This window comes from Oncorhynchus kisutch, linkage group LG11 (genome assembly GCF_002021735.2).
Source record: "Oncorhynchus kisutch isolate 150728-3 linkage group LG11, Okis_V2, whole genome shotgun sequence".
NCBI lineage: Eukaryota > Metazoa > Chordata > Actinopteri > Salmoniformes > Salmonidae > Oncorhynchus > Oncorhynchus kisutch.
In genome coordinates this window covers 1,783,176-1,798,249 of record NC_034184.2, presented here as the reverse complement: position 1 = coordinate 1,798,249, position 15,074 = coordinate 1,783,176, and the positions used below count along the sequence as shown (strand labels likewise).

General features: G+C 43.2%; 1 protein-coding gene across 12 annotated transcripts in view; it reads right to left on the bottom strand.

The window, feature by feature from the left end:
- The window catches only part of LOC109888042 (neurexin-1a), a 790,431-nt gene that overhangs the window by 294,126 nt on the left and 481,231 nt on the right, over nt 1-15,074 (bottom strand). For all 12 annotated transcript variants that reach the window (XM_031835175.1, XM_031835176.1, XM_031835180.1 and 9 more), the window contains one exon: nt 12,335-12,516. In XM_031835175.1, coding sequence (XP_031691035.1) covers nt 12,335-12,516 — 182 coding nt within the window. The remainder of the gene's footprint in view (nt 1-12,334; nt 12,517-15,074) is intronic.

The window sequence follows — 15,074 nt, the reverse complement described above, 5'->3', positions numbered from 1 at the left end:
GTGAGGAGAGGAGGAGAGGAAAGAGGAGAGACCAGTAAAAAAGCACGTCAGAATGCTGAAAATACTATCCAACCTGGATCTGAGTGAGTAACGTTCAGTCTACAGCTACTTCTAAAGTCAAAAAGAAAAATACATTACAGTAATCTCTAAATATTTTACTTAATAAACACAATGTTTTAAGGCTACCAAGCTGGCAAGAACAATTTCAATTTACGCCGCAGTGAGAGGAGTGAGCCCAACAACGGCAGCAGAGTTTCACAGCTTCCCCCACCAAAATTCAGAAGCCTCTTTGGCCCCCTGCTGCATGGTTTCCCCCTGTACAGAGGTCATCACAGTACAGTACCCCCTTGGATGTAAAATATGAGAAGGCACGGAAAGAGTACAAAAATAAACTCCTCCTGGACAATCCAGAAAAACTTTTTGCAGACTACTGCAAGAAAGGGAACGTAAACAACTGAATCTTCCATAAAGACCATCCCCTGGCATGGCACAGAGCTACATTGCCTTCAGAATGTACACTGTATTCACATTCCTTGACCTTTTCCACATTTTGTTATGTTACAGCCTGAATTTAAAATGGATTAAATATACACTACAGTTCAAAAGTTTGGGGTCACAAAGAAATCTCCTTGTTTTTGAAAGAAAATCACATTTTTGGTCCATTAAAATAACATAAAATTGATCAGAAATAGAGTGCAGACATTGTTAATGTTGTAAATGACTATTGTAGCTGGAAACGGCTGCATTTTGATGGAATATCTACATAGGTGTACAGAGGCCCATTATCATCAACCATCACTCCTGTGTTCCAATGGCTCGTTTTTTATTAACATTTTTTTATTTAACCTTTATTTAACCAGGTAGGCCAGTTGAGAATAAGTTCTCATTTACTGCGACCTGGCCAAGATAAAGCAAAGCAGTGACACAAACAACAACACAGTTACACATGGAATAAACAAACGTACAGTCAATAACAGAAGAGAAAAGTCTATATATGGTGTGTGCAAATGGCATGAGTAGGTAAGGCAATACATATGATAGTAGTGAAGTAATTACAATTTAGCAAATTAACACTGCAATGATGGATGTGCAGATGATGATGTGCAAGTAGAAATACTGGTGGGCAAAAGAGCAAAAAAGTTTTTTAAAAACAATATAGGGATGAGTTAGGTAGATTGGATGGCCTATTTACAAATGGACTGTGTACAGCTGCTCAGAGAGCTGATGCTTAAAGTTACTGAGGGATATATGAGTCTCCAAATTCATTGATTTTTGCAATTCATTCCAGTCATTGGCAGCAGAGAACTGGAAGGAAAGGCGGCCAAAGGTGGTGTTGGCTTTTGGGATGACCAGTGAGATATACCTGCTGGAGCGTGTACTATGGGTGGGTGCTGGTATGGTGAATTGTGAGCTGAGATAATGCAGGGCTTTACCTAGCAAATACTTATAGATGACCTGGAGCCAGTGGGTTTGGCGACGAATCGGAAGCGAGGGCCAGCCAACGAGAGCATACAGGTCACAGTGGTGGGTGGTATATGGGGCTTCGGTGAAAAACGGATGGCACTGTGATAGACTGCATGCAATTTGCTGAGTAGAGTGTTGAAGGCTATTTTGTAAATGACATCGCCGAAGTCGACGATCGGTAGTATAGTCAGCTTTTTGGGAGCGTTTGACAGTGATTGACCAGTTGTTTAACAGCAGACCCATAGAGGATGAGGGCAATGAGGCAGTGATCACTGAGATCCTGATTGAAAACAGCAGAGGTGTACTGGGAGGGCAAGTTGGTCAGGATAAGATCTATGAGGGTGCCCATGTTTACAGATTTAGGGTTGTACCTGGTGTGTTCCTTGATAATTTGTGTGAGATTGAGGGCATCTAGCTTAGATTGCAGGACTGCCGGGGTGTTAAGCATGTCCCAGTTTAGGTCACCTAACATACTTAACTCTGAAGATAGATGGGGGGCAATCACTTCACATATGGTGTCCAGGGCACAGCTGGGAGCTGAAGGGGCTCTATAACAGGCGGCAACAGTAAGAGACTTATTTAAAGAGATTTTTTTTTTTTTACTGAGTAGCTCGTATTGTTTGGGCATAGACCTGGAAAGTATGACAGGGCTTTGCAGGCTATCTCTGCAGTCAATTTTATCTTGACGGAAAACGTTGTAGTTGGGGATGGAAGTCCCCAAGTTTGGTGGCCTTCAAAAGCGAGGATCCAAACATGGCAAGGACATCAGGGTTGGCAGAGTGTGCTAAAGCTGTGAATAAAACAAACTTAGGGAGGAGGCTTCTGATGTTAACATGCATGAAACCAAGGCTTTTACGGTTACAGAAGTCAACAAATGAGAGCTCCTGGGGACACGCAGGGCCTGGGTTAACGTCCACATCACCCGAGGAGCAGAGGAAGAGTACAGTGAGGATAGATTCAGGCCATAATGTACAGACAGGGGTATGATAGGGTGTGGGTACAGTGGAGGTAAACCTAGGCATTTGGTAACGATAAGAGGTTGCATCTCCGGATGCACTAGTTATGCTGGGTGAGGTCACCGCATGTGTGGGATGTGGGACAAAGAGGTATCTGAGGCATGTTGAGTGGGACTAGGGGCTCCGCTGTGAATTAAAACAATGATAAATATCCTAAACCACAGTATACAAGGCATACTGACATTAGAGTGTCTCCTGACCCCTCCTGTCTCAGCCTCCAGTATTTATGCTGCAGTAGTTTATGTGTCGGGGGCTAGGGTCAGTTTGTTATATCTGGAGTACTTCTCCTGTCCTATCCGGTGTCCTGTGTGAATTTAAGTATGCTCTCTCTAATTCTTTCTTTCTCTCTTTCTTTCTCTCTCTCGGAGGACCTGAGCCCTAGGACTACCTGACATGATGACTCCTTGCTGTCCCCAGTCCACCTGGCCGTGCTGCTGCACCAGTTTCAACTGTTCTGCCTGTGATTATTATTATTTGACCATGCTGGTCATTTATGAACATTTGAACATCTTGGCCATGTTCTGTTATAATCTCCACCCAGGACAGCCAGAAGAGGACTGGCCACCCCACATAGCCTGGTGCCTCTCTAGGTTTCTTCCTAGGTTTTGGCCTTTCTAGGGAGTTTTTCCTAGCCACCGTGCTTCTACACCTGCATTGCTTGCTGTTTGGAGTTTTAGGCTGGGTTTCTGTACATCACTTTGAGATATCAGCTGATGTACGAAGGGCTATATAAATACATTTGATTTGATTTGATTAGAGAGAGACATAAAGCGAGGCATAAAGCAATCACAGGTGTTGATTGGGAGAGCTAGCTAAGACAACAACGGGTAAGACAACAACAGATAATCAGCTAAGACAACAACAGGTAAAATGGCAATGAATGGGCAGAGAGGGTCAGTTAACTACAAACAGGGCCTGAGTTTGAGGCTGGGGCCGACAGATAAGCAAAATAAACTAAAATGGAGTAGCGTGATTAATGATCAGTCCAGCAGGCATCAGCTATGTAGCCAAGTGATCATAGGGTCCAGTGAACAGCAATATATGAAACAGGGAAGCCGCTAGGTAGTCGTTACTACGATAGCAAGAGGGAGACACGGTGTAAAAAAAAAAGGTTAGCAGGCTGGGTCTAGTAGAAGCGTCTGCTCCGACGTCCGGCAAAGGCCGGTTGAGGGCACAACGGACGGAATTGCGTTGGCAGACCAGTCGTGATGGAACAGTGGGGCTCCGTGTCGATACCTCTTTGGCAAAATAGGTATTGTAGCTGGAGTAATTTCAGTGAATAGCAATAGATGATGCTCGCAGGGAGATGTGCCTGGCTTGTTGCTAAGTGGTGCTAGCTTCGGGACAAGGGTGTTAGCCACTCTAGCCACTCGGTAGCAGCTAGCTAGCAGCGATGTTCCAATGCAAATGTCCAGAGCTTACGGCAAGAATCCGGTAGTGTAGTGGATTCTAGTCATTTTAGTGTAGCTTCGGGGCTGGGCCACTCGGTGGTAGCTAGCTAGCTGTGACGATCAGGCGTAATGGTCCAGAGCTTACGGCAGAATTCCGGCATTGTAGTGGAGAAAAACAGTCCAAAATGCAGAGTTGATAACACACTGTGCAGACTGGCAAGTATAATCCAGGCTAAAAGCGGCTTGTGTCTGTGCTAAAGGTACTGGGTACTAGCAGTGACTAACAATGACTAAATAGATATAATTAGCTCGTTAGCTTCTGATGAAGGTTCTGGCTATAAGGTCTAAAAAAAATAGCAGATCTGTATCACATTGGGTGAGGCGGGTTGCCGGAGGTATATTTAATTTAAAAATGAAAAAAGAGATTATCTTTTATATATATTTCAATATATTTTCAGACGAATAAAAAAACAAATTTACACGGGAGAACGACAAACAACGTCTGCACTGCTACGCCATCTTAGAATCACGTTGTGTTAGCTAATCCAAGTATATCATTTTAAAAGGCGAATTGATCATTAGAAAACCCTTTTGCAATTATGTTAGCACAGATGAATACTGTTGTTCTGAATAAAGAAGCAATAAAAATGGCCTTCTTTCGACTAGTTGAGTATCTGGAGCATCAGCATTTGTGGGTTCAATTACAGGCACAAAATGGCCAGAAACAAAGACCTTTCTTCTGAAACTCGTCAGTGTATTCTTGTTCTGAGAAATGAAGACTATTCCATGCGAGAAATTGCCAAGACACTGAAGATCTCGTACAACGCTGTGTACTACTCCCTTCCCAGAACAGTGCAAACTGGCTCTAACCAGAATAAAAAGAGGAGTGGGAGGCCCCAGTGCACATCTGAGCACGTGGACAAGTACATTAGAGTGTCTAGATTGAGAAACAGATGCCACACAAGTCCTCAACTGGCAGCTCCATTAAAATGTCCTATAAGTTATTTACAGTGTGCAAATAGTAGAATATACAAATGATGGGGGGGATATCAATAGATAGTTTATATTTACATTGGTGTTTCTGACCCAAATTTTCTTGTGGCAGCAGATCACACATTTTGCTGCTGCAAAACACCAGTCTCAACATCAACAGTGAAGACGCGACTCCAGGATGCTGGCCTTCTATGCAAAGAAAAGCTATTTTTCAGACTGGCCAATATAAAGAAAAGATTAAGATGGGCAAAAGAACACAGAAAATGGACAGAGGAACTCTTCCTAGGAGGCCAGCATCCCGGAGTCGACTATTCACTGACGTTGAGACTGGTGTTCTGTGGGTACTGAAACCAGGATATCCATATAAGTGGTACCATTGGAAAGAAAACACTTTGAAGTTTGTAGAAATGTTTAAATAGTGTAGGAGAATATAACAATTGATATGGTAGGATAAAATCCAAAGAAAAACCTAACAGCATTGTTTTTTTTGAGAGACCATCCGCTTAGAATTGCAAGAGAAAGGTCATATTGAAAATTAGCTCCCTGGATGCAATTCCTATGGCTTCCACAGGGTGTTGAATCATATCTGAGAGTATAACAGAACTTATTTAGCAGGCGAAATCCCGAGGACAAAAAATTCAGATTTTTTTTTTTTAGGTCACTCTCTTTTTAATTGGTTTTTCATTGGAAATCGAGATTTCTAAGGGACCTTCTTGCAGTTCCTATCGCTTCCACTGGATGTCAACAGTCTTTAGAAATTGGTTGAGGTTATTCCTTTGTGTAATGAAGAAGTACGGCCATCTTGAACGAGGATCACTTGAAGTGTACTGTTAGATAGAGGCGCATGACCAGAAAGCATGCTTCAGATTGTTTTCTTCCTGTATTGAACACAGATCATCCCGTCTTCAATTTTATCGATTATTTACGTTACAAAATACCTAAAGTTGTATTACAAAAGTGGTTTGAAATGTTTTGGCAAAGTTTACAGGTAACTTTTGAAATATTTTGTAGTCACGTTGAGCAAGTTGGAACCGGTGTTTTTCTGGATCAAACGCGCCAAATAAATTGACATTTTGGATATTGAAAGATTATTGGAATCTGTATGGGTAGCTGGACAGGTAGGATGACCGACAGTGAAGGTGAACAGGTGGTCACGTGTCAGGTGACAGAGGAATGGATGAGACTGAGGCAGGAATTCCTTTAACCATAAAGTGGTATATTTACTGAGTAGTCTGTGCTGCATCACAAAGGAAACAAATAACATGTATCCAATCAAATTCATAATCAAAGATCAAATCATATCATTCATTATTAACATAATTTTAGGGAATTCAACAGTCCAGTTCATTAAGAAGTCAATAGTAATCATCCGTGAGTCATTTAGGCTCGTAACTATTGATCATAAATTATGAAAGAATACAAACAGTGAATGGTGATACAATCTATAATCCCCATGATCAAAGTCAATCAGTTAGCAAACAATGACGTTTCTCATTTCACTCTTTCAATTGTCTTCATGTGTACATATAATTAATTTCAATACATAATCGATTGCATAATTGGCCTATGAGGATCCGTAGGGCCGTGATCATTGACAATTCACATTACACAATATGTTTGAAGCGTGCGTTCCAAGCAGCGCTCCGCGGTAATGACTATTAACAGTAACTGAATGGCCCAATCTCCCGATCGCCACAGATAAATCAGATGAAAGGTAACAGAGTCGGTGGATTTACGTGGATTCATGGACGCACAGAACTTCTGGATCAGATGGAGTTAAGGAAGAGAAAGCAGCGAGATCAGGGGATGGCAATTTCCTCCTTTTATGGAGTTGAGGTCTGTCGGACATTTCCACCTAACCTAATTAAAGCGCCCCTGGCCCAGCTGAGTAAATGGCAATGAATTAAAGGATTATTCCACCAACTCCATGGGCCTTTTCTACAGATATATATCGCCGGAATTAATCGAACAAAATAACCATTTGTGATGTTTATGGGACATACTGGAGTGCCAACAAAAGAAGCTCGTCAAAGGTAAGGCATGAATAATATTTTTATTTCTGCGTTTTGTGTCGCGCCTGCAGGGTTGAAATATGGTTTCTCTCTTTGTTGACAATGGTGCTATCCTCAGATAATAGCATCGATTGCTTTCGCCGAAAAGCCTTTTTGAAATCTGACATGTTGGCTGGATTCCCAACAAGTGTAGCTTTAATTTGCTATCTTGCATGTGTGATTTAATGAAGGTTAGATTTTTATAGTAATTTATTTGAATTTGGCGCTCTGCATTTTCTCTGGCTTTTTTCCGGGTAGGACGCTAGCGTCCCACACATCCCAGGGAGTTAAGCAGCCATTTGCTTTCTGAGTGTGCTTTGAGAGGCAGTTTTGCTGCTGCTGATCAGGTTTTTCCCACGTTGAGCTGTGCTGCTCTGTGGTGGGTCCCCAAGGGGCCACTAGAACTTGTTTTGTGCCGATGCTCCTCTAATTTCCTTCTCTCTCCCCTCTCCCTCATCTTTCTCTCACTTCTATCTCTCCTCTCATTCTCTTTCTCACTCTCTCACTCTCTTATTTTCCTGCAGTGAAATGTGGTGTTTAAGGAACCCCGCAGATTAACATGTAATACATCTATACATCTAGAACATAAAGGAGGCATTGAGAGTATAGAAGAGGGAGGATGAGACACAAACACACACATAAGCACACTAAAGCAAACACACACAAAGGAAAGAGAGTGGGATGATTCTCACAGCCCTCTGACCTCACTGCAGTAATAACATGCCTATCATAATTTCCTCACTGTAAGTGCTCTCGGAGTCACAGTAGGCCACACGGAGGGAGCACGGACGGAGCACAGGGTACACAAACACAAGGAATCGGAGCCAGGAGCATCTGCTACTAGTGGAGCCATATGACCTCCCTCCCACTTCTTGCTCACACCATGTGAGGCTCCTTCCTCCTTTCCTCACCCCTCTCCCCTCCCCCTCAGCCATCCCCCACACTCAAGGCTTCCTATGTCCTGCTATTTATCCCCTCACAGAGGACTGGCTTCCTAACACATACTGTAGGGACAGTAAGGCTAAGACCTTCCCTTCCTTAACCCTCCTGTTGGGTTTGTGTGTCACAACTTCCGCCAAAGTCAGTCCCTCTCCTTGTTCGGGCGTCGTTCGGCAGTCGGCATCGCTGGCCTTCTAGCCATTGCCGATCCACCTTTCACTTTCCATTTGTTTTGTCTTCCCACACACCTGGTTTGAAATCCATAATTACATGTTGTTTCCCCCATGTCCTTGTCAGGAATTGTTTATTGTAAGTGCATGTTGTCTGGTATGCAACGGGGTTTTGTCCCATTGTATATATTGTTTTTGTTCACAGTGATTTGTATTATTAAACTGCGCCGTTGTAACACAGTCTTTGCTCTCCTACTTCTCTGCCGCCAGTACGCATTCCTTACAGAATTCCGGACCCAAACGTATGGAGTCCGCAGGAGCAGGTACCCCGGGAATAGGGGTGGAGGAGCGCGTCCGGGAGCACGTAGCAATGCTCCACCATCTTGGAACCACCATGGACCGCATTGTCCAGACAATGGACCGCTGGAAGAGACAGGGAGTTCTCCCAGCGCCTCCACCATCACAACCGGGGTCTCCACTAAGCGTCCCTCCTTCTCCTGGTCCCATTGGGATTAGTCTCTCCCTTATGAATTTTTTCCACATGAAAGGATATGTTGCCATGACTTTACTGTATTTACTATGGCTGATATATTTGAAGTCGGAAGTTTACATACAACTTAACCAAATACATTTAAACTCAATTTTTCACAATTCCTGACATTTAGTCCTAGTAAAAATTCCCTGTCTTAGGTCAGTTAGGATCACCACCTTATTTTTAGAATGTGAAATGTCAAAATAATTGGAGAGATAATGATTTATTTCAGCTTCTATTTCTTTCATCACATTCCCAGTGGGTCAGAAGTTTACATACACTCAATTAGTATTTGGTAGCATTGTATTTAAATTGTTTAACTTGGGTCAAACTATTCGGGTAGCCTTCCACAAGCTTCCCACAATAAGTTGGGTGAATTGTGGCCCATGCTTCCTGACAGAGCTGACGTAACTGAGTCAGGTTTGTAGGCCTCCTTGCTCACACATTCTTTTTCACTTCTGCACATCCTGCTCTATAGGATTTGAGTTCAGGGCTTTGTGAGGGCCACTCCAATACCTTAACTTTGTTGTCCTTAAGCCATTTTGCCACAACTTTGGGGTCATTGTCCATTTGGAAGACCCATTTGCAACCAAGCTTTAACTTCCTGACTGATGTCTTGAGATGTAGCTTCAACAAATCCACAGAATTTTACCACCTCATGATGCCATCTATTTTGTAAAGTGCACCAGACCCTTCTGCAGCAAAGCTTCCCCACAACATGATGCTGCCACCTCCATGCTTCACAGGTGAGATGGTGTTCTTCGGCTTGCAAGCATCCCAACATTTTCCTCCAAACATAACGACGGCCATTATGGCCAAACAGTTCCTTTTTTGTTTCATCAGACCAGCGGACATTTCTCCAAAAAGTATGATATTTTTCCCCATGTGCAGTTCCAAACCGTAGTCTGGCTTTTTTATGGCAGTTTTGGAACAGTGGCTTCCTCCTTGCTAAGCGGCCTTTCAGGTTAAGTCGATATAGGACTTGTTTTACTGTGGACATAGATACATATCTACCCGTTTCCTCTAGCCTCTTCACAAGGTCCTTTGCTGTTGTTCTGGGATTGATTTGCAGTTTTCACACCAAAGTATGTTCATTTCTAGGAGACAGAACGTGTCTCCTTCCTGAGCTGTATGACAGATGCTTGGTCCCAGGGTGTTTATACTTGCATACTGTTGTTTGTACAGATGAACGTGGTACCTTGAGGTGTTTGGAAATTGCTCCCAAGGATGAACCAGACTTGTGGAGTTCTAAATTTTCTTTTCTGAGGTCTTCACTGATTTATTTAGATTTTCCCATGACGTCAAGCAAAAGGGCACTGAGTTGGAAGGTAGGCCTCGACATACATCCCCAGGTACACCTCCAATTGAGTCAAATTATGTCAATTAGCCTATCAGAAGCTTCTAAAGCCATGACGTAATTTTCTGGAATTTTCCAAGCTGTTTAAAGGCACAGTCAACTTAGTGTAAGGAAACTTCTGACCCACTGGAATTGTGATACAGTGAATTATAAGTGAAATAATCTGTCTGTAAACAATTGTTGGAAAAATGACTTGCGTCAAACACAAAGTAGATGTCCTAACCAACTTGCCAAAACTATAGTTTGTTTTCAATAAATGTTGGTTGAAAATGTAATGACTCTAATAATAAAGTGTATTTAATCTTCTGACTTCAACTGTATATCAACGAATTGGTGAGGGCACTAGAACTGTCTGCAGCACCCGTTCTCACTGAAGTGAAATGTCAAGTGTTTGCTGTCCCCAACCAAGGAGGGACTACATCAGCACCTACATCATAATCTTCTGCACAGATTCTGTCAGACCTGACAGTTAATCTCAGTAAGATAAAAGTAATGGTGTTCCAAAAAAGGTCCAGTTGCCAGCAACACATTTACAAATTCCATCAAAACACCGTCACCCTAGAACACAAAAAAAACTATACGTAACTAGGCCTGAACATCAGTGCCACAGGTAACTTCCACAAAGCTGTGAACGATCTGAGAGTCAAGGCAAGAAGAGCCGTCTATGCAATCAAAAGGAACATAAAATTCGACATACTGTACCTATTAGGATCTGGATAAAAATACTTGAATCAGTAATAGAACCCATTGCCCTTTATGGGTGTGAGGTATATTGTCTGCTCACCAAGATTTCACAAAATGGAACAAACACCAAATTGAGACTCTACATGCAGAATTCTGCAAAAATATCCTCTGTGTACAACGTGAAACACCAAATAAAGCATGCAGATCAGAATTAGGCCGATAACCGCTAATTATTCAAATCCAGAAAACAGCCCTTAAATTCCACAACCACCGAAAAGGAAGCGATTCCCAAACCTTCCATAACAAAGCCATCACCTACAGAGAGATGAACCAGGAGAAAAGTCCTCTTAGCAAGCTGGTCCTGGGGCTCTGTTCACAAACACAAACAGGGCCCCAGGACAGCAACACAGTTTAGACCCAACCCAATCTTGCAAAAACAAAAAAAGGATTACTTGACACATTGGAAATAATTAACAAAAAAACTGAGCAAACTAGAATGCTATTTGGCCCTAAACAGAGAGTACACAGTGGCAGAATAACTGACCACTGTGACTGACCAGAACTTTAAAAAAGCTTTGACTATGTACAGACTCAGTGAGCATAGCCTTGCTATTGAGAAATACATATAAATATATAAATATAAAATCAGCATTGGTGTTTACAGTGTACTTGTTACCCCTCTCAGCCGATTACTTTCACTGTAGAACATTGTATTGAAATGTAGATATAAGCCTATGAAAGACCAAAGAGCTTAAGATTTAGAACAACAGTGTTTACATGGTATAGCCAAAAATGTACTATTATGAAAGCAGTGTTTGCCATTTGATGCAAATGCTTCATTCTGACATGTGTTTATGGCATTTGAATGCAGTGTTACATTTTGAAGGAGATGTGAGGCATTTTGCATTTTGTGTGTGCAGTTTTGTGAATTGTGTAAGCAGTTGGAAAAAACTATATTATCTATTTCACTTCAAAACATATGTGTCCCATGCCAATAAAACCCTTCAAATTGAATTGACAGAGAGAGAGAGAGAGAGAGAGAGAGAGAGGGTGGTTGGTTGGCTGGTGTTGGAGAAGGGTCAGGGAGGCAGAAGACAGTAGAATTACAGGGCAAGTCAGAGCAGTATGAACAAAAAATAAAACCCCAAAAAACAGCTCCGTCTTCCAGGCTCTGACTTGGCTCTCCGGGCTTAAGGCTCACATGAGACACTACAATACACAGACCAGAACCGAACCAGAGGGAAGCAGGAAGTAGCATCTTGTTAATACTAGAACTGCACGCATTTGATGCCTGCCAAATGCCAAAAATGGTTCCCGGCGACTACTAGTTTGAAGCCACACCGATGCTTCTATGAATCAACTTCCCCATTATCATTAAACTATCCATTACTGTTATAAGGTCATGATTATGCTAGTTCGTTGTAGAACTTTCCTTATCGTTATGATATCATCATCATCATCACCAGCATCCGCATCATCCTCATCATCACCAGCATCATCATCAACAGCATCATCATCACCTGCATCATCATGTAGCATATTTGCGGGTGTGTATTAGGATATACATAAACTAGTGAATTAGAGTAGAGGCTGAGTAGAGTAGAATAGAGTAGAGTATCAGGAGGACAACCGTAGAGGCTGAGTAGAGTAGAATAGAGTATCAGTAGGACAAGAGTAGAGTAGAGTAGAGTATCAGTAGGACAACCGTAGAGGCTGAGTAGAGTAGTAGAGACTTACAATGTGTAGCTTCAGGTAGTCTCCAAGGCCAGATGAGCTGTCCACCCTCACCAGAACAGCATCCTCTAGCTGTGTGCTGAAACCTATGGCCAGCCTGTCTGCCCGCGTGCTGGGCCTGTCATTGGGAGGCCATGTATACGTGATTAGTCCACCGTCACGGCCAAATATATACGTAGTTCCAGCTGGAGAGAGAGGAGAGAAAGATGAGGGTTAGGTTGTTAATATGTTGAAATGGACCACTATCTCTGTAAAGTTTAAAGTCAGGATAATATTGTCACTTATCAGAAAGAAAGTAGTTGGATGAGAAAATTCATCGGATGTACTCTGTACTTCGGAATACTTTCTGTAAAGGAATACTTTCAAGTCATCATATTTACGAAACACAAACACCCAAACTATAGTAATGCCAAGGATTTCAAACTGCAGCTTGACCTTCATGAAAACACACACCGACTTTAACACAGATAAAACGGGAGTCATTTTCTTCCAGTGAAGCAGTTTCCTGTCTGTGTAAGTATTCCTCGTTATTACACACCACTGCCTTTGGAGCTTCTGGATGCCTCGTTATTACACACCACTGCCTTTGGAGCTACTGGATGCCTCGTTATTACACACCACTGCCTTTGGAGCTTCTGGATGCCTCATTATTACACACCACTGCCTTTGGAGCTTCTGGATGCCTCGTTATTACACACCACTGCCTTTGGAGCTTCTGTATGCCTCGTTATTACACACCACTGCCTTTGGAGCTACTGGATGCCTCGTTATTACACACCACTGCCTTTGGAGCTTCTGAATGCCTCGTTATTACACACCACTGCCTTTGGAGCTTCTGGATGCCTCGTTATTACACACCACTGCCTTTGGAGATTCTGAATTCCTCGTTATTACACACCACTGCCTTTGGAGCTTCTGAATTCCTCGTTATTACACACCACTGCCTTTGGAGCTTCTGGATGCCTCGTTATTACACACCACTGCCTTTGGAGCTTCTGGATGCCTCGTTATTACACACCACTGCCTTTGGAGCTTCTGGATGCCTCGTTATTACACACCACTGCCTTTGGAGCTACTGGATGCCTCGTTATTACACACCACTGCCTTTGGAGCTTCTGAATGCCTCGTTATTACACACCACTGCCTTTGGAGCTTCTGGATGCCTCGTTATTACACACCACTGCCTTTGGAGCTTCTGAATTCCTCGTTATTACACACCACTGCCTTTGGAGCTTCTGAATTCCTCGTTATTACACACCACTGCCTTTGGAGCTTCTGGATGCCTCGTTATTACACACCACTGCCTTTGGAGCTTCTGAATTCCTCGTTATTACACACCACTGCCTTTGGAGCTTCTGGATGCCTCGTTATTACACACCACTGCCTTTGGAGCTTCTGGATGCCTCGTTATTACACACCACTGCCTTTGGAGCTTCTGGATGCCTCGTTATTACACACCACTGCCTTTGGAGCTTCTGGATGCCTCGTTATTACACACCACTGCCTTTGGAGCTTCTGGATGCCTCGTTATTACACACCACTGCCTTTGGAGCTTCTGGATGCCTCGTTATTACACACCACTGCCTTTGGAGCTTCTGAATTCCTCGTTATTACACACCACTGCCTTTGGAGCTTCTGGATGCCTCGTTATTACACACCACTGCCTTTGGAGCTTCTGAATTCCTCGTTATTACACACCACTGCCTTTGGAGCTTCTGGATGCCTCGTTATTACACACCACTGCCTTTGGAGCTTCTGAATTCCTCGTTATTACACACCACTGCCTTTGGAGCTTCTGGATGCCTCGTTATTACACACCACTGCCTTTGGAGCTTCTGAATTCCTCGTTATTACACACCACTGCCTTTGGAGCTTCTGAATGCCTCGTTATTACACACCATTGCCTTTGGAGCTTCTGAATGCCTCATTATTACACATCACTGCCTTTGGAGCTTCTGAATGCCTCGTTATTACACGTCACTGCCTTTGGAGCTTCCGAATGCCTCGTTATTACACGCCACTGCATTTGGAGCTTCTGAATGCCTCCTTATTACACACCACTGCATTTGGAGCTTCTGAATGCCTCGTTATTACACACCACTGCTTTGGAGCTTCCGACTGCCTCGTTATTACACACCACTGCATTTGGAGCTTCTGAATGCCTCGTTATTACACACCATTGCCTTTGGAGCTTCTGAATGCCTCGTTATTACACATCACTGCCTTTGGAGCTTCTGAATGCCTCGTTATTACACGTCACTGCCTTTGGAGCTTCCGAATGCCTCGTTATTACACGCCACTGCATTTGGAGCTTCTGAATGCCTCCTTATTACACACCACTGCATTTGGAGCTTCTGAATGCCTCGTTATTACACACCACTGCATTTGGAGCTTCCGACTGCCTCGTTATTACACACCACTGCATTTGGAGCTTCTGAATGCCTCGTTATTACACACCACTGCATTTGGAGCTTCTGAATGCCTCGTTATTACACGCCACTGCATTTGGAGCTTCTGAATGCCTCGTTATTACACACCACTGCATTTAGAGCTTCTGGGGGAAAACATAAACAAGCAGGGCACAGAGCAAGGAAACACACAGCTACTGTATGTCTCCGCCAGACACTCCACCAACAACTCACCCACAGACACTCGGCCCTCCGTGGAATGTGTTTGACACGTGTGCTCTAGAATAAGTGTACCATCCGGTTCCTCGTTTGAAAGGCTGTGGTAAAAAGTTACC